The 26,252-nt window shown below is 42.1% G+C and overlaps 1 protein-coding gene across 1 annotated transcript; it reads right to left on the reverse strand.

The window, feature by feature from the left end:
• Window positions 1–3: 3 nt before the first annotated feature.
• On the reverse strand, window positions 4–25,013 carry araf (A-Raf proto-oncogene, serine/threonine kinase). The gene is made up of 16 exons (XM_084176599.1): window positions 24,976–25,013; window positions 23,754–23,965; window positions 12,762–12,865; window positions 12,249–12,351; window positions 11,852–12,006; window positions 8,654–8,758; window positions 8,271–8,415; window positions 8,008–8,038; window positions 7,765–7,892; window positions 7,321–7,523; window positions 6,847–7,023; window positions 6,540–6,586; window positions 5,543–5,661; window positions 4,825–4,956; window positions 4,407–4,541; window positions 4–4,209 (listed from the first exon to the last, which is right to left on the reverse strand). Exons 2-16 carry the CDS (start codon window positions 23,862–23,864, stop codon window positions 4,069–4,071), a joined length of 1,836 nt encoding a protein of 611 aa, XP_084032725.1. The 5' UTR covers window positions 23,865–23,965; window positions 24,976–25,013; the 3' UTR covers window positions 4–4,068.
• Window positions 25,014–26,252: the final 1,239 nt, after the last annotated feature.

Consider the following 26,252-nt stretch of genomic DNA (forward strand, 5'->3'; position numbering starts at 1 on the left):
CCATAAGTATTCCACAGTTTTATTTAAAGAATAAAATCCTGCATCCTCAATATTTTAAGACAAAAAAACTAAAAAAATACTAAAATGTCCTTTACATTTTAAAATAATTGTGTTCTTTTTTTAAACCATCACAAAAAATAGAAACAAGTACAATTTTGTCATTTAAAAAAATGTAACTGTACACAGCAGAATATACCATTTATTGCAAACTGAACACCCCTGATACCTCAGAAACTATACACATACAATTATTGCAATTCACCTAGAGATATGCAAAACTACTCAGACACAGATCATCCATTCTCTTTTCTGCTCTGAAATATGACAGTTGTTAAATGAGTCCGGTTTGTTTCCCCACGCTGCCCCTGTAATTACCCTGTGTCTGAAGCACAGCCACTGCTATCTTCAATGTGACGTCATGCCTCTAGTGCAGTCCATTTCAGGGGAGGTCAATTTCTTTATATTTAGTTTGTACAAAATTCCAGTAACTGTGGCACTTTTGTCCTCCTCTCTGAACACACAACAGAAGAAACAATGTCCTCTTTTGAAGAGAGTGGGAGATGCATTTGACTAAACTGAAATGTTAAGATATCTTCTCTTTATTTAATAGGGAGGTCGTTAAAAAAAACAGAGCCCTCCACCAGAGTGCCTCTGAGTAACAAACATACTATCAATTCAGCAGAAACTGACTGACATTATGGTAAAGCAATGCCACCAAACATAAAATGCTAGACTATTCCTGCATCATGGACACCTCTAAATGCACTGGATACTTTAACAGAAACTCTAGTCTATAAAAGGGATTTCATTTGGAAAGATATGTTTCATTCAAAAGCCTTTGGGCTATTCAATTATTTGTGTATGACCTACACCTGGGACAAACTAATGTTTGATGTGCAACGTCTTCAAACAGATGCTCCATGCCTTTTCTTGCTTTTGCTGCATATTGCATTAATAACAGTATAAATGCCACTTCAATGACACATTCCATATTTCCTGGTCTGACCAGAGGAGGGTAATGACATAACGTAGCCCAAGTCTCAGGAGGATACTGAATCAGCAGTAGGGCGGGTGTATACCACATTATTCCACCCTAGTAAATAATTCAGTGCTCACTATGGCCATGGGTGAAGTTAAGAGTTGCAGAGGAAAATGTGATGTTGTAATCAATCAAAAGCCAATTAAATGCACTTGCATAACAGAGTATCAGAAATCTGAAGCTCAGTTAGAGTATTTTGAGACAGTACCATGTCTTGAAAGTACATTCCGCTACGTTAGAGAACCCAAACCATTCATGATTGAAATGCTGCAAAGAGTGATCTCATCACTCAGTAAACATTTAATCCACCAAAAGGTCCATGACAGCAGATTCATCACACTGCTATCTGCAATGACAATACCAATAAATAAGATGAGAAATGTAGCCTTTTCCAACCCTTGTCTACCAAAATCTCCAAGTCAAACCTATTCACACAACCCAACCATAACCACCAACATAATTGGAATGAGTAAATAACAATAGGGTACCCAGCCCCTCTTTAAAACATTAAAACATCTAGGTTAAAAACCTGTATATCATCTGCTTTTTATTTTTAAAAACTGTCAGTTATTATTTGTTCAGTAACCATCACCCCACGATAGAATCTGCACTAGTTTAAATTGATCATGTCAAATACAGTATCACGAAGTCACACCCTCTACTGTCCAAGCCATTTCCAGCATACATAAAACCAAAAACAACAGACCCCTTATGGGTTAAAATCACAGTTACGATTAGTTCAAATTAAGCATGACACAAAAAAAAGAACAAGTTACCATTGATGATTCAAATCTGCCCCTCGTGGTAACCAGTATGCAGCCAAATAACTGCCATCCCATCCCAGTTGCACCATGGAGCGATCTACTTAGTATCAATTGAAAAAGCCTCACTCAAAATAACAATCAATGCACTTTCATTGAAAGAAGGAAACCAATAGGCCAGGGGTATTCAACTCTTACCCTACGAGGTCCGGAGCCTGCTGGTTTTCTGTTCTACCTGATAATTAATTACACCCACCTGGTGTCCCAGGTCTAAATCAGTCCCTGATTAGAGGGGAACAATGAAAAAAACACATTGGAACTGGCTTCCAGGTCCAGAGTTGAGTCTGAGGGCAATAGGCTAATCACTGTTAATACCAAGCAAGCAAGCAACCATCTTTCACTAGGTACAACAGTCAATTGAAGTAGCAACCCACAATCAACAGCAATAGGAAGGAGGAAGAGGAAAAGTCAATCATTTAAGTTAAAGGCTACCATTTCCTAAAGTCCGGTCAAAGTGTATAAGCTACTACAATCAGGAATTAAGAAAACAACAATGTTCCAAACATTTGGACATTTTCAAGTTATTATACCCCCACAAAAGTTATATTGAAAGCAGGATTCAGATAAACTAGATGCCACGTGATTGATAATGAATAGTCCATTTTAAACTAAACCAAAAACATCCACCGAAGAGACTAGAAATAATATTTTTCACTTCAACCACTGCCATAAGCTTCATGTGTCACAATGAGCAAAAAGCAAATACATATAAGTAAGGCAGCTTGTTTTAACATGATTTGCTAGCACAAGTGCTGGTCCATGGTGCAATGTAGAGTCAAGCTGACTGTAAGCATGTAAAGCATTGAGAATACTCTTTACTTGTTAAGACTACAGGTTTCAGGCCATACAGAAACTATCTGGGCTAAACTAGCCTATGTATTCACTGGAAACAATGCACAGGTTTATACATGTCTGGGTCATATTCACTAGGCACCAAATGAAAGAAAATGAACTGAAACAGGGAGGGACTACCTAACCATGTCCAATAAGAAGTGCTTGTTTTCATATTTCAGTTGCAAAATGTTTTGCTTTGGTGTGCACTAATAAATACGACCCTGCTGTGCCTATTAAAATGGTGCTGTACATATTTGATGCTGCAGTTAACTTGAGTCTCAAAGACAGTGGCATATCAAATCCATGTTGTATAGCAGCTTCTTCATGGTCATATTCTAAGACTGCACGACAACACTATGATTTCCCAAAACCATTATGGGACCAAAAGGACCAATAACTTAAAATATGGTACCCAAAAACCAAGTGAAAGTAATCTTCTGTGCATGCAGTTGTTGTTTTGTAAGCATTTCTCTTTCATCGCTTGCACTCAAAAGCGCAAAACACTGACGTTATTATGGTACGACTACAAAGTCTGGTGTCCTACCCCTAAAAGCAGCCTTGAGAAATCCATAGCCAGGCAAGTAGAGTTACAGTATAGGAATGTCTGGGTTCTGACATGGCCGGGCCAGTAGAGTTACAGTATAGGAATGTCTGGGTTCTGACATGGCCGGGCCAGTAGAGTTACAGTATAGGAATGTCTGGGTTCTGACATGGCCGGGCCAGTAGAGTTACAGTATAGGAATGTCTGGGTTCTGACATGGCCGGGCCAGTAGAGTTACAGTATAGGAATGTCTGGGTTCTGACATGGCCGGGCCAGTAGAGTTACAGTATAGGAATGTCTGGGTTCTGACATGGCCGGGCCAGTAGAGTTACAGTATAGGAATTTAGGGGTTCTGACATGGCCAGGCCAGCATGTGTTCTGTAGTTCCAGTGTGTCTAGGCCTGTGAGCAGGGGGAGCGGGTGGGGAGCTGTGTGGTTCTAATTTGTAGTAGGGAGAGTCTGAGGGCTCAGGGGGTTGTGATGTGCTGTGGAGTGTCAGCGTGAGGAGGGGTTACATGTGGTGGTGGTGTTGTAGGAGCCCCAACCAGTGTCAGAGGAAGGGGAATGCTGGGTTGCGTCCCAAACAGCAGCGTATTCACCTTATAATGCATTACTTTTGACCAGGGCCCATAGGGCTCGGGTCAAAAGTAGTGCACTATGTAGGGAATAGTGTGCCATTTGGGATATAGCCCCTGGGGGTGTTGGGATGGGCAGCTGTCAGTGGACTCTCTCACATGGGAGTAATGCAGCCAACGTTCGCGTCAGTGGTGATGGTCTCTTCTCTCTCTCCCAGACAGAAGGACAGACAACTCCTGGGCCTGGCTTGGCAGAGCTCACAGGGGCATCAGCCGAGTGGTGTGGAACAGGAGTGGGTTCAGTTCCTCTGCATGGACAGCCCGGTGGAGGGAGGGCTCTGAGGCACTCCGCTCGATTTTTGGCAACAGGTCCTGGACCTGCTCAATGCCTAACATGATCTGGGGAGAAACAAAATAAACATTGTTAAGTGGGAAAGGTACTCCCACTAATAAACAGCAAAAACCAAGGAGGCCGACATGCATCAAATAAGACAATAAGAGAACAGTAAATAAATAGAGGAATAAGTCAAATACCCTCTTGTTGCTGACTATGATAAACCAAGTACACAACAAATGCTTTGGCAGTGCTCTCTCACCTGTGGAAATAGGGGCCTCTCGTCACGTTTGAACTTCAGGCAGTCAATGATGAGCCTCTTCATGGACTTGGGTGAGCTACTAGACAGTAAACTGAGGTCTGGAGACAAGTAGCCGCGCCCAACCATAAAGAGTATCTGAGAGGAAAGACAGGATGGTAAACACGATACACAGTACAGCGGTATCGGTTCTTATGCATGAGAGGTTTGAATGTGAATTATCTTAAATGGCATGCATGTTAGCTGCACCCTTCAGATATATACTAAGAGGTAAACAGTTCCTATCTTCCTCTCGGCCATCAAATGTTATATTTATGGTGTTTTGTAAACTTGTAATACTTACATATTTAATAACTTAATTGTAAGTATTTGTGGTTGTAAATCAGCTTGTTGTTGCAACTTGTAAAAAAAACATCCTCACCTGGTCTCGGTTGTTAATCTGGGAATAAGGCAGAGTCCCCGACATCAGCTCAAACAGCACCACCCCGTAGCCGTACACGTCTGACTGAAACGTGTAAGGGTTGGCGTCCTGCATCCGGATCACCTCAGGAGCCTACAACGGAAACACACACATATCATTGGACAGCTAACTCAAGCACACACATTTTCTTTTAGGAAATGAACCTTTTCTAGCTGAAGATGTGTTACAACTGTGTTCTTTATACCGAAATAGTTTAATCACATGAGAAAGGCTACCCATTGAAACTCTAGAAAACTCACCAAACATTACAAATCACATGGCTAAATGTAGTTTGACAGTTGATGTGAAATGATGCTACCCGCAATACCAGGCAGTGATATAATAATAATAATATGCCATTTAGCAGACGCTTTTATCCAAAGCGACTTACAGTCATGCGTGCATACATTTTTGTGTATGGGTGGTCCCGGGGATCGAACCCACTACCTTGGCGTTACAAGCGCCGTGCTCTACCAGCTGAGCTACAGAGGACCACACTGGTCATACCTAGGTCATACTCCCTAGACACCAAATGGAAGAAAACAGACAGAAACGGAGAGGAACTACCTGAACTTGCCCAATGAGAAACTCTTGTTTTTGCTGCAAAACGTTTACCATTGCAAAACGGTTTGCTACAGTGTGCCATAATGAATATGACCCAGGAGTGCCAGGAACTTACCATCCACAGAATGGAGCCACTGGGCTGTTCTACCTGCTCAGAGCCACTCCATCGAGACTTCACCGTTGCCAGCCCAAAGTCCCCGATCTTCACAGTCCAGCCCTCATGGAGGAAGATGTCTGACAACAGAGCTCAGGAACATGGCAGCAAGTAGGTAGGTAGGTATATACATTTGTAAAAGCCAATCAATCACACTGGTGATGTTAACACAATCTTCAACACATCTAAATTAGACTTGAAATTGATAGCATTCTACAAAGGCTTGGACACAAAATATCTTTCTCTAATGGGGCTGACAAACGTGATCCATTTTATGTTGAAATGTGACAAATACGAGAGTTTGATCACTTCTTTGCCTTTAAAGAGGAAGAAGAGAAGATGCTCTGGCAGTTTGACGCCTAACAGGCTCACACTAAGCAACAAACACTAAAATTATGATGCAAAGATTTCACAACTGGACACAGTGACACACTATAAAAACATGAATATTAGTGGTGAGCACAGCACTGAACGAAATAAATTGGGTTTTTAAAAATACTTCTGTGGTTATTCTTTATTGGCTGCCAACTACGTTTCTGACCCACCACATAGGCCTACACTAGATAAAGGAAGCTCTGACACCCTCACCACAGATCCAAACTCAGGGCCCGTACTCATAAAGCGGGCTCCCGAGTGGCGCAGTGGTCTAAGGCACTGCATCTCTGTGCTTGAGGTGTCACTACAGACCCCCTGGTTCGATTTCAGGCTGTATCACAACTGGCCGTGATTGGGAGTCCCATAGGGCGGCACACAATTGGCCCAGCGTCGTCCGGGTTTGGCCGGTGTAGGCCGTCATTGTAAATAAGAATTTGTTCTTAACTAACTTGCCTAGTTAAATAAAGGTTAAATAAAAAAGTATGATTATGACTGCTGATCTAGGATCAGGGCCTTCTTATCCATATAATTGTATTCATCTTATTCTACTTCAGAGAGAAAAGACCAGCTCAAGAAAGGATACTGTTTGATTTCAGGTCTCGATGAATTATATTCTTGGCATGAAGATAACTGAAAAAAATAATAAAGGCTAATGTTATTTAAAACTGTATATAAAAAAGCAGTCAAGCTACAAAAAAACTATAGATCTGTTACTTTTCAGTTGTGACTAAAAAGCACCACGTGTTGTGACAAAATAAGACAGTTGAACCCTGCTCATGAGGCATTTATAAGTTATATACTTCAAGAATCAATTGCTATGTATCAAGAATTTTAAAGTTCAAAAATAGATTGCCCCTTTAATAACTGTGTGTAAAGAGCTGCAGCCTTACTCCATGCCCTGTGCGGTCTGCCTGGCCACGTCGATGCGACGCATGGTCTCAAACTTGGTCTCAGAGACGTGCAGATGGCGGTACAGGCTGCTGCCCTCACACCACTGTGTGATGATGGCAAAGTTAGGCTTAGTCATGAAGCCCATGAACAGCAGAATGTTGACGTGGCGTGTCTTTCTGCGGGGGATGGGGGGAACCAACCATGGAGCAATATTAGTCACAACACACACTGCATAACTGTCAATATCACACCTAAAACTGCATGTTTCACCATGTTCTATCTATAACGTTTGAGTAATGTACATACCGGTACAGCACCATCATCGAGTAATGTACATACCGGTACAGCACCATCATCGAGTAATGTACATACCAGTACAGCACAGTCATTGAGTAATATACATACCGGTACACCAGCACCTCATAGAAAATGAATTAATTTGTCAATGTAACAATAAGAAGGCAGCTACTCACCGTAGCACTTGCATTTCATTTTTAAAGGCTTGCAACTGCTCAGGTGTTGGCTCTGTCACTTTGAGGATCTTGATGGCCACGTCTCCGTGCCACTTGCCCTTGAAGACAGTCCCGAAGGAGCCTGCACCTATCCTTTTCTGGATGTTGACTTCTCGCGAGTGGACCTCCCAGTAGTAACTTGAGTCTCTATAACCACCACGGTGCTAAAACACAAACCTGTACTTAACACCATTTTCAACAACATCCCCATCACTAATTAACAGCAAACACCAAGGGTTCAGAGTCTCGGACATCACTTTCTAAAAAAAGGTGATGGCATCTCCCAAAAAGACTGCAACAACCGTTCAACCGCCATCACCTTACATTTTTTGGGACTTTCCCCAGATGAGAACCTCATTCCATAGAAGCCTTTTAGCACTGCCGGCATATCTAATTTCTATTTACCACTTTCTTTTTGTCGTCAGATGAGGAGGGCTTGCGCTCCTTGTGCTCTGAGGGGGATTTGGGGGGTCTCCTGCCAGGGGAGCCCAGGGAGGGCGGGCTGGTGGAGGGTTTGGGTGAGGGTTCAGGACCTGTATATAACACAATACAGTACCAAATGAGCAAGTTATAAAACACTTGCAAGGGGAGAATAATCGAATAATAATCTCAAATAAAGAAAGAAATCGAATCATTTTGAAATCTCACCCATTGTATTGTTTTGTATTTTTAACGCCTCCTAAAAAGAGAAGAGAAACACAGCATAACCACTATCGTCCAATATTAATGAAACATTCAGACTCACATTGATGCCCGCTGTGTGGGTGTGATGTATGATATTGTAGGGGATGAGAAATGAGCAGAAGACATATTTCCATTTCCGCTGTAATAAATGGACTAATGAACTTGCATTGTATAGTAAATCCTGGCATGTAATACCAGGCCCTGCATTGTGGGTGTGACTGTCTCACCTCTATGATGCTGACATCGGCAGGGCCCACGATGCTGATCATGTGGACGTTGGGGGTGGAGGTGGACCGATGCCTCTGTAGGGACTGACCATCTTCACCTGGCAGGGGGAACCGGAAGGCAGAGGTTGGGGACAGTAGTCCATGCCTAAATGACATATAGGAGCACAACAGTACAGGTTAAGGTTCAATTTTGAAGAGTTACCGTTATCCATTTGAGGGGCACCAATACCATACGGTTTCTAGACTGTGACTGCATCCTAAATGGCACCCTATTCCCTTTATAACGCACTACTATGACCAGAGCCCTATGGGACTAGTAGTGCACTATATAAGGAATAGGGTACCATTTGGGATGCATGTGACTATGGTTCAGATCTACTTACCCAGAAGGATCTGGGGTTAAGGCTATGTCGCTCTGGGATATGGAGTTGTCGGGCAACAGTATGGATATCCGAGGGTACTCATCTGGGCAGGGATTAGGTGTGCACCTGGAAACAAGGTACAGTACACACACAAAGGGTAAGGAGCGCTGTTCCAATCACACAATGCTAACAGTAAAACAAATATGAAGTGATATGAGTGACCTTGTGAAAACAGGGTATCTGCAGGTTCCATGAAGTTGAATTTAAGACCTTTTTTAATGCCACTTGGAATGCAATTTAATGCCAATTTTGAGGCCATGTTGGCAAAAAGCACTATTTTTAGGGCTGGCCTTAAGGCTATAGCCTACATGGCTCATATTATCAGGCAGGTGTGCATTTTTAGCAATGAGCCTGACGGATGTAGTAGCATAGTGGCTACTGCCTAGGCTATAGATGGCTGAAGCATGGGGTTGCCCATCTGTATTTGTTTTGGCTACCCCAATGGGGCTAATCATTATTTTACTTTTTTATTAAAAAATAAATGCACTGTTGGTTAAGGACTGTAAGTAAGAATTTCACTGTAATGTCTGCACCTGTTGTATTCGGCGCATGTGGCCAATCAAATTTGATTTGATCACAAACTCTAGGTTTCAGAATTTTGGCTTCGATATAAATACCAGCTTAGCATAATGATACTCAATACCATAACGATACCACTGTGAAAAAATGCCTTAAAGTCTAACACACAGCATTGTTACTGTATAAAACACGTGGTCAACTCTCCATCTGGAGAGCTAGGCCACTGGGTGTGCAGGCTTTTGATCACACTTGAACCAGCTTAACAAGGTCCTGTTGAGCAGTGGATTTGTAGAATCTGGTGTGTTAGAGTGGGGCTGGAAGAAAGGTCTACACACACAGTAGCTCTCCTGGAGGTATTATGCTATACCATTAGAAAATTAGCCTACAACCAAAAAGTCAAATACAATAATTCCCTCATTCAGTGAATCAGGTATCTAATGCCTATACTTTGAAGCAAGGTAGCTAAGCAGGAGGGCTTTAGACATACTTTTTCCAGTGCCAAGTAAGACATGAAAGAAGTTAGCCATTTCATCTAACATGTTCAGGAAATGCATGATGGATATTCAGAATAATCAGATATATTTTTGTCTCTTTAGAGATTAATTTGCCTGCATGTTTTTTGTGCATATTGTCCTAGGCTACAGCCTATGCTACATAATTTACCACCTGAGGAAGTGGGAACTCAAAACACATTAGCTAGATTGCTAACTAAATATGATTGTTGCTTTAGCCATTAAATTAATCTAACGGTAAATGTAAATATCCTACAAAAACCTTTTATTGGTAGGCCATTCTGAAAATATTTAGACCCCTTGACTTTTTCCACATTTTGTTACGTTACAGCCTTATTCTAAAACGGATTAATTACATTTTTTCCACATCAATTTACACACAATACCCCATAATGACAAAGCAAAAACAGGTTTTTAGAAACTTGATTTTACTTCGTCATTATGGGGTATTGTGTGTAGATTGATGAGGAAAAAAACAATTCCGAATGCACTGTAGGCTACTTGATGTATTTCCTCTATATAAACCACGTTTCCATCCACAGTTTTTATTCGAGTAAAATCATACCGTATAAAAATAAATCACGACAGCTTTGATGGAAACAGGTAGGTTCGGTAGAATTTTATAAATGCCGACAGATCATTTGTTTGTTCGACATGGTGGGATCTTTTGGTGTCGGTCAAATTAATTATGAGAGAAATGGTGGTGTAAGCACAAATTATGATAAAATAACCATTATATCGAAGTAAACTTGGAGTCACGTGATGATGTGTGGTCCTCCCACTATGACTCGGGAAACTATGCAGTTTATTAGATTAAATAAATTAATGAACGTCACAGGGTGGTGAAAGTCCATGGTGATCTTGATGCTCCTTTCCAATACATTTCGAGGGTGTTATTCTGGTGACATGATGATTGATGCTTGACTGCAGTTTGACAAATACAAATATTCTCGCTCATATCCATAATAATCTTATAATGTAGACTAGCCTACCCACACTGTATCTGCAAGCTATTGGCTAGAGCACATGTGCCAAGACCAGAGTAGGCACATTTGCTATTTAACGCAACAGTTTTTGTGATGCGATGGAAACACATTGAACTTTAGGTTTTTATTCGGTAAATGAAAACTTAAGCAGTAAAGTACATTTTGTGTGCACTACATCACGCACTGATATTTATCCGCAAAAACAAGTCAGTTTGGTGGAAAAACACCACGGGTGGAAAAATGCACATATTTTCTTTATGCAGATTTTAGAATATTCACATGAAAATCTGTCGCCAATTGGATGGAAACCTAGCTGTAGACAGTTGAGAAATAATTGTTATACTCACATAAAGCTGAGACTCTCCTTTTTTACAACGGTAACAGTAATCGTTTTAAAAACGGTCTTCTCTGCAATTATATTTCAAAATCTTGCTCAACTGTCAGTATGCTTGCGCTTATCAGAATTAATCTCTCTTCACCCTATGTGCAAAGGGAGGGGCGGGGGTGAGAGCCAGCAGGGAAACAGGGACACTCATTGTAGGAAGCAGGTTAATGCACATTACTGTTAACCAAAATAATGGTTTTAGAACCCAATAAATCATCAGGAACGTTGTGTAGCCTAATCACAGACGTACACAAAATTGCGTCGGTAAGAGGGTTTATCATCCCAGCTCTAGTTAATGTTGTCTATCAAACTGTATATGCTACCTTGCTCTCTCCTATGGCAACGGCCTGACTCACACATGACGTGCACACACAGAGGTGGATAGCTCTCGAACATCTTGAAATTGCACCTACAGTATTATTTGATGATTTGTTTTGTTTATTTTTCCGTGGTGGCAACAATTAAGTAGCAGCACAATATAACGGAAACACTGTAGTCGTCTCCTTCGCATTTTTTAAGAACTTTGACAATGGGATTTAAGACATTTTAAGACTTAAGACCTTTAAATCAGATAAATTAATGTAAGACTTTTTAAGAACCCGCGGACACCCTGTGAAAAGCACAACAAAATGAATCTCGAGAACATTGTGGGATTTTAAACCTTCTTATCACAATGTACTGGAGACTCGCCACACTATTGACTCATACAATCTAGGACAGTATCCCTGTTCCGTCTCGATGTCCTCGACAGACTCACCGTTTTGTCATAGTGTCCATGTCCACACACACAGTGGGGACTTTGCTGCTGCAGTGCTGGTGAAACTTGTAGCCGCATGTCTGACATCTGAAGCCGTTGAACAGAAACTTGTGGCAGAAGTCGCAATAGGCCAACTTGAAGAAGGTTTTTCGTACCTGGAATACAAATTATGTGAAATATTTTATCTATTTTTCAGACATTTCAATTGAAGCGATATTGCAATGTTTAAGAAGGAAAGTGAGGCGAGGGTTTTGTGACGAAGTAGTGATAGGTTCAGTATTCTAACCCACACAGTCACAAGCATGTGTTGAAGGTGGTGGTGTTAACCACTACTGGGAAAATTGTGTTGCCATACAATACACGAATGCAGAGTGAAACAATTACAAAAGCTACTTACAAAGTTATGCATGGTGAGGGGGACATCATCCAACACCTCTACCAGCAGCTCTTCTCCAACCAGTGGGGTGATGTCAGTGTTCCAATCAGTTAGTCTCTTGCGACTGCAGGAGGGGGGTGAGATAAAAAGACACAGGAAAACTGTATTGCCATGAAAGACAATGTTGCTAGAAATGTATTCTGGGGTTGTACATAGAAAGTTAAGAAACATCAACATCAAGCTCATCAATGCACCACATACAGATGTTATTGTAAAATGACACTGCTAGAACCAGACCAGACAAGAGGCTTAAAAATTGTGACAGTGCAAAACAAGATATTAAAATTATGTTATAAAATCAGGTTTAAGGTGGAGTGACCCCAAAGGAATCAAAGGAGTCTGCCACAGTTTAGTTTACCATTCAGAAAGTATGACACTGGCACTCACAATATGTCTGAGTCCCAAATGGCACCCTGTTCCCTATATAGTGCACTACTTTTGACCAGAGCCCTATGGGCTATGACAGACACTTACCCCTCTAGGAGTCGAAACACAGCGCAACAGTCCTGGCTCAGGCCCCTTACTTTAAGGGCTTTATCCAAACTGTCATAAACGGTCTGCCCAGGGCGAACATTTACCTGCAGACACAAATAGATGTTTGAACAAAATAGAGTTTTATGGAAGCTAGTTTAGCAATTACAACTAGGGTGTGGAAGTGGCTGCTTGTGTCAGAGAAATAACTAAATTCACGTGATAAAATACAGACTAAAAACATTTAGAGTTATGAAATTGTTTAAGTCATATAGACTGGTTGGTTGTTTAGCAACAAATCCGACACGTGCGCAACTACAGGTCAAAACAGACGGGGTTGGCTTAGATTGTTGACAACATGTAAATTGTATTTAGTCTCCAATGTTTATTGAAAACAAATACATTTGCACAATGAGCACTTGTCTCTCAAATACACTATATATACACATAAAAGTATGTGGATTCTGCTATTTCAGCCACATCCGTTGCTGACAGTTGTATACAATCGAGCACACAACCATGCAATTTCCATAGACAAACATTGGCAGTAGAACGGCCTTAGTGAAGAGCTCAGTGACTTTCAACGTGACACCGTCATGGGATGCCACCTTTCCAACAAGTCAAATTTCTGCCCTGCTAGAGCTGCCCCAGTCAACTGCAAGTGTTGTTATTGTGAAGTGGCAACGTCTAGGAGCCGGGAAGTGGTAGGCCACAGAAGCTCACAGAACGGGACTGCATAGTGCTGAAGCGTGTAAAAATTGCCTGTCCTCGGTTGCAACACTCACTACCGAGTTCCAAGCTGCCTCTGGAAGCAACATCAGCACAAGAACTGTTAGTCGGGAGCTTCATGAAATGGGTTTTCATGGCTGAGCAGCCGCAAACAAGCCTAAGATCACCATGCGCAATGCCAAGCATCGGCTGCAGTGGTGTAAAGCTCGCCACCATTGGACTCTGGAGCAGTGGAAACGAGTTCTCTGGACTGATGAATCACGCTTCACCATCTGGCAGTCTGAAAGACGAATCTGGGTTTGGCGGATGCCAGGAGAATGCTACCTGCCCCAATGCATAGTGCCAACTGTAAAGTTTGGTGGAGGAGGAATAATGGTCTGGGGCTGTTTTTCATGGTTCGGGCTAGGCCCCTTAGTTCCAGCGAAGGGAAATCTGAACGCTACAGCGTACAATGACATTCTAGACGATTCTGTGCTTCCAACTTTGTGGCAACAGTTTGGGGAAGGCAGTTACCCCTTTCAACATGACAATGCCTCTGTGCACAAAGCGAGGTCCATACAGAAATGGTTTGTCGAGATCGGTGTGGAAGAACTTGACTGGCCTGCACAGAGCCCTGACCTCAACCCCATCAAACACCTTTGGGATGAATTGGAACGCCGACTGCGAGCCAGGCCTAATCGCCCAACATCAGTGCCGACCTCACTAATGCTCGTGGCTGAATGGAAGCAAGTCCCCGCAGCAATGTTCCAACATCTAGTGGAAAGCCTTCCCTGTTATAGCAGCAAAGGGGGGACCGACTCAATGTTAATGCCCATGATTTTGGAATGAGATGTTCGACGAGCACGACTTTTGGTCATGTAGTGTACATCGTTACAGTTGTTGGTTAGCTAGCTAGCGAATTTTAGCATTGACATGAAATCAGTCAAAACACCTCAAAACAAGACATGGTATCAAGAACAAGATGAAACTAGCTGAAAAGAGCCACTCACTATTCCCCACATGACAGTTTCTTGTCATTATTGCTAGCCATCTGGCCATCCAGAATAAAAACAACTCACGGCTTCTGCCCCAATAGGTTCTAGGGTTGGGTGGTATGCAGATTTCCATACCTTCATAATGTGCCATCCCGGGATATACATTATTACAGGTAGTGCACACAAGGGGAGCAATTTTTTTCAAACGAAAAAGCAAGCCCAAAATACTTCACTTACCAGAATGCTAACAAAATTTTTACAAGTACTAATGAATCCCCATAGCGGATTCTAGGTAAATGATAAGTGCATGCAAACATTTACTACTAAAGACACTTCCTCACCAAGTCCGAATATATACCCGGCAGTTCAATGTCAACGCCTATTTTATAGTAGTGTTGCACAGTATGCCGAAACTTCTGTACATTTTCAATATCCCCCCCAAAAAAGCAGTTGGTACTAGAATTTCTGTTATGTTCAGTACTTGTCAAATGTGTCTCACGTGATTGAGAGGATCAAGTCTGTATCAGCGTAGCCCCTTTATAGTGCGATGAGCACTTACTTATTCATTGCTAGAACTGTCTGGGCTGCATTCGCTCCCCAGTCCCCACTCATGCTGCACAGAAGTTAACACACTTGAATAATGCAACACGGTATGTAAACATTTTGAAACTGATCATTACTGTTCACAAAAAATGTATATCCATACAGGCTAGAACACTTTCACAATGCAACGCGATACCGGTAGCTTCCAGCTTTAATTATAGGCTACCTTTCCTTGTTAGCTTACAACTAAATATGCTGATTTCAAAGCAGACTGTCACCAAAAACGTCATTAATTCACTTCGTCTCCCTCACCACCAAAAACTCATTCATTTCATCTTCTTTTGCCTCCTGTCTGGTTTCCACTAGATTCCATAGCCACAAAGTCAGATTCCACTGCCACATTATACCTGAAAATGACATCATTAACATCTTAAAGAGACAGCGCACACTTTTAGAAAAGAGATTGCTTCTTCTATGCAAATGTTGTTAATCAGTACAATAAAAATTATGTTCTCTTAGCAGTTGCCAGTAAAATAAGTCCTAAATAGAAGGGGTTGTCTCATCTGTAGCCACATGAAATCAGCAGAACAAGCTCAATAACTCAATGCATGCATTCACCTGTACTGTGAATAAACCTAGGCTACATCATCATTTATCCTGTTTATAGAGATTTAGAATTAAAATGATTACCATTATGATGTTTTGTAGTTAGATTGGTAAAAATAAAGTCAAATTGATTGTACATAATGTTCAAATGTAATGATATAGTCACTTTAACTATACCTACATGTACATATTACCTCGACTAACCGGTGCCCCCGCACATTGACCCTGTACCCCACTGTATATAGCCTCGCTACTGTTATTTTTACTGTTATTTTACTTATTTTATTTTTTACTTAACACATATTTTTCTTAAAACTGCATTGTTGGTTAAGCGCTTGTAAGTAAGCATTTTACTGTAAGGTCTACACCTGTTGTATTCGGCGCATGTGACAAATACAATTTGATTTGATTTGATATTGAATCCCCAACGATTGAACAGAGCAGTAGCTTTTTATTTTTTTTATTTAACCTTTATTTAACCAGGTAAGCCAGTTGAGAACAAGTTCTCATTTACAACTGCGACCTGGCCAAGATAAAGCAAAGCAGTGCGATAAAAACAACACAGAGTTACATATGGGGTAAATAAAACAAAGTCAAAAATACAACAGAAAATATATATACAGTGTGTGTGAATGTAGTAAGTTATGGAGGTAAGGCAATAAATAGGCCATAGTGCAAAATAGTTACAATTTCGTATTAACACTGGAATGATAGATGTGCAAAAGATGATGTGCAAATAGAGATACTGGGGTGCAAATTAGCAAAATAAATAACAATATGGGGATGAGGTAGTTGGGTGGGCTAATTTCTGAATGGCTGTGTACAGGTGCAGTGATCGGTAAGCTGCTCTGACAACTGACGCTTAAAGTTAGTGAGGGAGATAAGAGTCTCCAGCTTCAGAGATTTGTGCAGTTCGTTCCAGTCATTGGCAGCAGAGAACTGGAAGGAATGGCGGCCAAAGGAGGTGTTGGCTTTGGGGATGACCAGTGAGATATACCTGCTGGAGAGCAGACTACGGGTGGGTGTTGCTATGGTGACCAGTGAGCTAAGATAAGACAGGGATTTGCCTAGCAGTGATTTATAGATGACCTGGAGCCAGTGGGTTTGGCGACGAATATGTAGTGAGGGCCAGCCAACAAGAGCGTACAGGTCACAATGGTGGGTAGTATATGGGGCTTTGGTGACAAAACGGATGGCACTGTGATAGACTACATCCAATTTGCTGAGTAGAGTGTTGGAGGCTATTTTGTAAATGACATCGCCGAAGTCAAGGATTGGTAGGATAGTCCGTTTTACGAGGGCATGTTTGGCAGCATGAGTGAAGGAGGCTTTGTTGCGAAATAGGAAGCCGATTCTAGATCTAACTTTTGATTGGAGATGCTTAATGTGAGTCTGGAAGGAGAGTTTACAGTCTAACCAGACACCTAGGTATTTGTAGTTGTCCACATGCTCTAGGTCAGACCCGCCGAGAGTAGTATATAATAATAATATAATACGCCATTTAGCAGACGCTTTTATCCAAAGCGACTTACAGTCATGCGTGCATACATTATTTGGTGTAAGGGTGGTCCCGGGGATCGAACCCACTACCTTGGCGTTACAAGCGCCGTGCTCTACCAGCTGAGCTACAGAGGACCACAAGTCCACTACCACAAGTAGTGATTCTAGTCGGGTGGGCGGGTGCAAGCAGCGTTCGGTTGAAGAGCATGCATTTAGTTTTACTAGTGTTTAAGAGCAGTTGGAGGCTACGGAAGGAGTGTTGTATGGCGTTGAAGCTCGTTTGGAGGTTTGTTAACACAGTGTCCAATGAAAGTCCAGATGTATACAAAATGGTGTCGTCCGCATAGAGGTGGATCCGAGCGTCACCAGCAGCAAGAGCGACATCATTGATATACACAGAGAAAAGAGTCGGCCCGAGAATTGAACCCTGTGGCATCCCCATAGAGACGGCCAGAGGTCCAGACAACAGGCCCTCCGATTTGACACATTGAACTCTATCTGAGAAGTAGTTGGTGAACCAGGCGAGGCAGTCATTTGAGAAACCAAGGCTATTTAGTCTGGCAATAAGAATGGGTGGTTGACAGAGTCGAAAGCCTTGGCCAGGTCGATGAAGACGGCTGCGCAGTAGTCTTTTATCAATCGCGGTTACAATATCGTTTAGGACCTTGAGCGTGGCTGAGGTGCACCCATGACCAGCTCGGAAACCGGATTGCATAGCGGAGAAGGTACGGTGGAATTCGAAATGGTCGGTGATCTGTTTGTTAACTTGGCTTTCAAATACTTTTGAAAGGCAGGGCAGGATGGATATAGGTCTGTAACAGTTTGGATCTAGAGTGTCACCCCCTTTGAAGAGGGGATGACCGCGGCAGCTTTCCAATCTCTGAGAATCTCAGACGTTACGAAAGAGGTTGAACAGGCTAGTAATAGGGGTTGCGACAATTTCGGCGGCTAATTTTAGAAAGAAAGGGTCCAGATTGTCTAGCCCAGCTGATTTGTAGGGGTTCAGATTTTTCAGCTCTTTCAGAACATCAGCTGTCTGAATTTGTGTGAAGGAGAAGCGGGGGGGGGGGGGGGGCATGGGCAAGTTGCAGTGGAGGGTGCAGAGCTGTTGGCCGGGGTAGTGGTAGCCAGGTGGAAAGCATGACCAGCCGTAGCAAAATGCTTGTTGAAATTCTCGATTATTGTAGATTTATCAGTGGTGACAGTGTTTCCTAGCCTCAGTGCAGTGGGCAGTTGGGAGGAGGTGCTCTTATTTTCCATGGACTTTACAGTGTCCCAAAACTTTTTGGAGTTAGTGCTACAGGATGCAATTTTCTGTTTGAAAAAGCTAGCCTTTGCTTTCCTTACTGATTGTGTATATTAGTTCCTGACTTCCCTGAAAAGTTGCATATCGCGGGGGCTGTTCGATGCTAATGCAGTACGCCACAGGATGTTCTTGTGCTGGTCAAGGGCAGTCAAGTCTGAGGAGAACCAGGGGCTATATCTGTTCTTAGATTTTTTAAAGGGGCATGCTTATTTAAGATTGAGAGGAAAGCACTTTTAAAGAACAACCAGGCATCCTCTACTGACGGAATGAGGTCAATATCCATCCAGGATATCCAGGCCAGGTCAATTAGAAAGGCCTGCTCGCTAAAGTGTTTTAGGGAGCGTTTGACAGTGATGAGGGGTGGTCGTTTGACCGCGGACCCATTACGGACGCAGGCAATAAGGCAGTGATCGCTGAGATCCAGGTTGAAGACAGCGGAGGTGTATTTAGAGGGTAAATTTGTCAGGATGATATCTATGAGGGTGCCCATGTTTACAGATTTAGGGTTGTACCTGGTAGGTTCGTTGATCATTTGTGTGAGATTGAGGGCATCTAGTTTAGATTGTAAGTTGTCCGGGGTGTTAAGCATATCCCAGTTTAGGTCACCAAGCATTATGAACTCTGAGGATAGATGGGGGGCAATCAGTTCACATATGGTGTCCAGGGCACAGCTCGGGGCTGAGGGGGGTCTGTAGCAAGTGGCAACAGTGAGAGACTTATTTCTGGAAAGGTGGATTTTTAGAAGTAGAAGCTCAAACTGTTTGGGCACAGACCTGGATAGCCTGCAGAGCTCTATCATACTATCTCTACAGTAGATTGCAACCCCACCCCCTTTCGCAGTTCTATCTAGATGGAAAATGTTGTAGTTGGGGATGAACATTTCTGAATTGTTGGTGGCCTTCCTAAGCCAGGATTCAGACACTGCTAGAACATCAGGGTTGGCGGAGTGTGCTAACGCAGTGAATAACTCAAACTTAGGGAGGAGGCTTCGGATGTTAACGTGCAAGAAACCAAGGCTTTTATGGTTACAGAAGTCAACAAATGATAATTCCTGTGGAGTAGGAGTGATACTGGGGGCTACAGGGCCTGGGTTAACCTCTACATCACCAGAGGAACAGAGGAGGAGTAGAATAAGGATACAGCTAAAGGCTTTAAGTACTGGTCTTCTAGTTCGTTGGGTACAGAGAAGTAAAGGGGCAGATTTTCCCGGGCGTTGTAGAATAGATTCAAGGCATTATGTACAGACAAGGATATGGAAGGATATGAGTACAGTGGAGGTAAACCTAAGCGTTGGGTAACGATGAAAGAGATAGCATCACTGGAGGCACCGATTGAGTCGGTCTCCGCGTGTACAATAAGATATAACCGAAACAGCAATAAGCAAGGCATATTGACATGGGAGAGAGGCATAAAGCAATCACAGGTGTTATTCGAGAGAGCTAAGACAACAGCTGGTAATGGCGACAAAGTTTGGGCTGAGGCTAAACATAAACGTCCGGTTGACAGAGAGGTAGATAGCCAGGAGATAGGCCAGGCTCGAGGCTAGCTCAAGGCTAACTGGTGCTTGCTTCGGGGGCAGTGGTGATTAGCCAAACAGCAACATCCATTCGGTTGCGGCTAGCTAGTTGCGATCCGGTGTTAATGTCCAGTGATTCAGTTATTCCGGCAGAAAATCCGATGTTCTGGGTGAAAACCGCTAACGGTGGCTAATAGCAAGTAGCTAGTTAGCTGTCTAGCTAGTTTCAACTGGAGATTCTAGATAAAAGGTAAGTCAATAATAGAATCCGTTCCACATTGAGTGAGGCGGGTTGCAGGAAAGTATATTTTGTAGAAGGATGAAAAGTGTGATAGGGAAATATGTACGAAAAATACCAAAAATTCTAAAATGTCTATTTACACAGACACACAACAAAAAACACGACCGCACTGCTACGCCATCTTGGATTCAGCTGAGTCTATGCCTGGCTCAAGTGCCATTCTGTGACTTTGGCTAATACGTATTTTTTGTATTGAGTATCGTGATGGTATAGAGTATTGTGATGCTAAACCTGGTATCGAAGTAAAAATTCTGGTATCGTGACAACACCATTTTATAGCCATTCAACAAGCAAGAGGATCAATAGCTGCTTCTCTCCCCAATAGGCCTACTAGGTGTTTTCTATTGCTAGAAATAAGTTTAACTATATCGCTGTTCATTGTCTATATATAGGCTACTCGTTCAAGAGCTAGAGAGAAGGGGAATGATAGGCCAGTGAAGTTGCCAGCGGAGATGCGTGAATTGTGCAAGAAAGGAAGAGTGAAGACAGAGAGATGTGTAAGTTGGAAGTTAATTAATATATTAATGCACCATTCATATAGACTATATATTAGGCTATATATTATAGGCCTGCTAAAGTGAATCTTGGCAACCACCTCTGCTATAGGCAACCCTAAAAGACAGAGACAAAAAAAGATCTGCCTGTGTTTATCCTTATCAATAAGTGGTTGCACAAATTTAGATATATCACTCACTCAAATTAAATGTCAAAATAACCACCCATTGCTTCACTAAAATCGATCAGTGGCTGATCATTAGGCTATGGACAGATTGCATGCATGCGTTTCTATTCTCTAATGTCAATTTCATCTTCATATAGCCTATATCCCAGCTGTCTCTCTATATCTCCCCCTTAAATGTTTTCTCGTCAATTTAAATGATAGGCTACATTGATTTAGCATTATCGTATAATGTAGACTAGTTTTAGATATCCTACAGAAATGATTTGAAGCTTAAGCAAGGTTTTTAATACGTTTTTGGGGAAGGAGAAATATGATTTGAGTGAGATAAGCTGCAGGCGGCTTTGATTAATGGGTACTTTTAGGTGGGTGGGTGTGCGTGTAGCCTAAGAGTTCACTAATTCTCCATGTCCATTCAGAAAGTGTCCTAAAATAGGCCTAGCCTGTCTGGATAGCATCTCTTTAAATCAGATGGAAAGAAAACTGTGGTCAACAAGCGTCATGATGGTCAGCACATGTGCAAGGAATGAAGACAGGTGCCCGTTTTGCATTTTCTCTCTTATTAAACGGGGTGCCACTGAATGAAACGTAGCCAAGCTCTTTTCATGATTCATCCTAATAGGATGAATAGCCTTTTCTCATTTTCAGTAGCATATTATTTTTCCAGTAGTTCAGGCTTTTTCTCTCATTACTGCGTCCTCTCTAGCCACTTTGAACAACATATTGCCACTGAGGATGAATGTTGCAGCGTTGGTGACGTTAAACACATTTTTGGGAAAAGTGGACGGAAAAAATGGAATCTGTATTTTTCGTGATTCGGACGAAAAGACCACAACGCCGTTGGTGAGAAACGGCCATAAGACAGACAACCCAAGTATATCACAATGCAGTTTGCAGAACGCATAAAACAAATATTAGACAGCAGGGATCTTAATCCAGGAGGGGATTGTCTCTGCTGTTGTTACAAAGAAGCTTGATCTTGCAAGCTAACGTTAGCCACTTAGCTAATGTTAGCAAAACCCAGCTGGAGATAACTATCTTAGAGGTGCAAAATAAACTAACTTAATAGTTATAAGATATCTGTCAAACCGTAGTGAATTTCATACAAGTGTAACCTGATCACCTCACTTAAATTGCGCTGCAGGAGTGACTCACATCACGAAGCTGCTGTTATTGCTCGTTGTGCTTCTTTGTAAACATACACGTGACTGGCTCAAACAGCTGCTTTGGGAAACTAGTACCAGTAAGCTTCATAATGAAACAATCTAACAGGCGAAATGATTAACGTTATCTGCTTTATCTACACTACATGACCTAAAGTATATGGACACCTGCTCATTCCAAAACCATGAGCATTAATATGGAGTTGGTCCCCCCTTTGCTGCTATAACAGCCTCCAATCTTCTGGGAAGGCTTTCCACTAGATGTTGGAACATTGCTGCGGGGACTTGCTTCCATTCAGCCACAAGAGCATTAGTGAGGTCGGCACTGATGTTGGGCGATTAGGCCTGGCTCACAGTTGGCGTATCAATTCATCCCAAAGGTGTTCGATGGGGTTGAGGTCAGGGCTCTGTGCAGGCCAGTCAAGTTCTTCCGCACCAATCTCGACAAACCATTTCTGTATGGACCTTGCTTTGTGCAAGGGGGCATTGTCATGCTGAAACAGGAAATGGCCTTCCCCAAACTGTTGCCACAAAGTTGGAAGCACAGAATCGTCTAGAATCTCACTGTATGCTGTAGCGTTCAAATTTCCCTTCACTGGAACTAAGGGGCCTAGCCCGAACCATGAAAAACAGCCCCAGACCATTATTCCTCCTCCACCAAACTTTACAGTTGGCACTATGCACTGGGGCAGGTAGCGTTCTCCTGGCATCCAGATTCGTCTGTCGGACTGCCAGATGGTGAAGCGTGATTCATAACTCCAGAGAAAGCATTTCCACTGCTCCAAAGTCCAATGGCTGCAAGCTTTACACCACTCCATCCGACGCTTGGCATTGCGCATGGTGATCTTAGGCTTGTTTGCGGCTGCTCGGCCATGGAAACCCATTTTATGAAGCTCTCGACTAGCAGTTATTGTGCTAATGTTGCTTCCAGAGGCAGTTTGGAACTTAGTAGTGAGTGTTACAACCGAGGACATACGATTTTTACACGCTATGCGCTTCAGCGGTCCATTCTGTGAGCTTGTGGCCTACCACTTCCCAGCTGAGCCGTTGTTGCTCCTAGACATTTCCTCTTCACAATAACAGCACTTACAGTTGACCGGGGCAGCTCTAGCAGGGCAGACATTTGACCAACTGACTTGTTGGAAAGGTGGCATCCTATGACAGTGCCACATTGAAAGTCACTGAGCTCTTCAGTAAGGCCATTCTACTGCCAATGTTTGTCTATGGAGATTGCATTGCTCTGCACGGTTTTATGCACCTGTCAGCAACAGGGGTGGCTAAAATAGCCAAATCCACTCATTTGAAGGGATTTCCACATACTTTTGTATATATAGTGTATTACCTAGTGCACAAGTTGACTGCAGGTATTTATTTCAAACATACAAATATTCGAATGTATTTAAAAACTGTATTGGAAAATCACACAGAGGGTATTTCAAAATACCCCGGGATACTGTATATACGGTATACTACCCGACCCTAATGGGTTATCATGTTTGAGAGACAAGATGAGAAATAGATTGGAACTGGGCCTTAGGCACCAGCTGGTGCACAACACCAACTGTCTGCTGCGTAGGGGTTGGGCCTAGTCATTAAAAAGTCGTGAAATATTACTGTTGAAAATAACTCAAATGTACTTGTACGTGAGGGCCCCAAGAGATTATTCTGAATGTCTTACCACGGTCCTCTGTTTATTGGGGAGGAAGACGCGGATGGTGCCCCCGCCTCGGGGCACGTCCTCTGGACTAGTCTCTCCCGAGGAGGAGCAGGAAGAAGAGTTGGAGGACATAATGACAGGTAGGAAGAGCAGGGGAGGCAGCACTGAGATGCTTCAACGACAGGAGAACTTCATGCACTGGGGATCCGGGGGAGTGAGCCCTTACCTGGAACCTGAGACAAACAGTGCTACTAATTAGCTAGCTACAATCCATCTGACGCCAATGACCGAGTGAAACAAATGTGCCCATGATCATAGATCGACAGAATATGTTGCAACTAGCTAGGATGATACCACACTGGTGTGTGTACAGAACTGGTAAATAAACAGAAGAGGCCTCATTTTGACATTCCAAAATCCAGCTGCTCACAATAAAATCATTGACTGGAAGGGTTGCTTGCACCACACAACTGATCTGGTGTAAATTGCCAATGACTCGAGCAAATGTTATTTCTCATATGAAAATATTACTATTTTGACACGTCAACTAAACTTACTAGCTAACCAGCTAAGTTAGCTTTATAGGCAACTTTTCATAGCCTAGACATCTAGCTAACATTAGCTACACTATGTCTCGCTGCACTTTTACTCTGAACTGGAAACATTTAATGTGTATGCGAAATGGCATTAACCAGTAACGTTATTGTAAGAGCCTTGTTGTTGGCTCATCATAGCCCAAAGTGATTAGCCATCTACAAATGCTATAGCTAGCTGAAGTCGCTGGCAAATAAGATAGCTAGTTACGTATCCTAGTTTAGCATAGTGGGATTTGACTGCTTAGCAATATGACTTTTCGAAAATTTGGAAGCCATGTTTGTCTCAGTAAACCACTTTAGATTACAATTCATTGATATTAATTTGATGAAATGACAATACCGCTTCTACGAGGCTAAATTATAAATAGTTTCTTAATTCCTGTCAGGTGTTTTTTCACGTTTGAGTGAGCGCTTTCATGAGGCAGAAAGGGATTAGTTAGCTAGATGGCATGCTAGCTGGTAGAGCCCGAGCTAACGTAGCGCGTTAGCTTGATACTTTTGCTGTCTGACTTTATCACGTAAAGAAAAGCTTGTTTACGCAATAGTATAAGCAACTGTTTTATTCATAATGGACAATTAAAGACCACTGCAAAACGAGTCATTCATAAACAACTAATTGCAAATTTGGTTTTGGAATAAAGTCTTACCTGAAGCAGCCATCTTGAATTCTCTCAATCTGAAGTAGAATCTGTCAAGAATTTCTGGGAAAGCGGAACACCTCAGTGATGCACGCTCCGTATTGGTCCATTCTCACATTTACACTCGCTCATTGGATGACAGAATCGATACATAAAGGGGGCTGCTGTTACAAGTAAAAATAAATGTGTCATTCAAAGTTATATTGTACAAATTCATGTTACAGTATGCTACACAGACAAATGATTCAGTTTACCTATTCAATCTTCGGGGGAAACATTGTTATATCAGAATGTATCAAATTAAACTAAAGAAATAAGAAGCAAAAAGCAAAACAGCTGCATACCATAAATGGAGTTTGGGCCTCAATGTCAGTGGAGGCTCCTCATAGGAGGAAGGGGAGGACCATCCTCTTCAGTGAATTTCATTATATATATATATATATATATATATATATATATATATATATATATATATATATATATATATATATATATAGTGAAACATAAAAAAAGTTATCCTTTTCAGATAAAACTATACAAAATATATTGTCACCAAATAATTGATTAAAACACACTGTTTTGGAATGAAGGTCTACAGTAGCCTCAACAGCACTCTGTAGGTTAGCATCATGGCGTAGCCGGAGGACAGCTAGCTTCCGTCCTCCTCTGGGTACATTGACTTCAATACAAAACCTAGGAGGCTCATGGTTCTCAGCCCCTTCCATAGACATACACAGTAATTATGACAACTTCCGGAGGATATCCTCCAACCTATCAGAGCTCTTGCAGCATGAACTGACATGTTGTCCACCCAATCAAAGGATCAGAGAATGAATCTAGTACTGAAAGCATAAGCTACAGCTAGCTAGCACTGCAGTGCATAAAATGGAGTAGCTGACTCAAAGACAGAGAAAGATAATAGTTGAACAGTTTTGAACAAATTAATTCCTTCAAAAATGAAGGAGGAACAAGAGCGAGAGCTATATTAAAAAAACAAAAAATCACTTTCACCTACTTAGCTAGCAAATGCAGCTAGCTAATTTAGCTTACTCAAACACCCGGCTCAAACAGAGGGACGCTATGTTAGCTAGCTGGCTATGACTATCCAACACTGGAACTCTTCCAAGTCAAGGTAAGCTTTTGGTTTTTACTAATTTATTGCCACCGGTGTACCTGCTAAACTGCTTACTGGCTGTACACTGTGCTGCATGATTGTAGTGGGTTTACTAACACGTTAGTTCTATTAGCTATGTTGACTATGATGTTACTTTAGCTAATATGGTGAC

Source organism: Coregonus lavaretus (genome assembly GCF_964263955.1).
Source record: "Coregonus lavaretus genome assembly, chromosome: 14".
NCBI lineage: Eukaryota > Metazoa > Chordata > Actinopteri > Salmoniformes > Salmonidae > Coregonus > Coregonus lavaretus.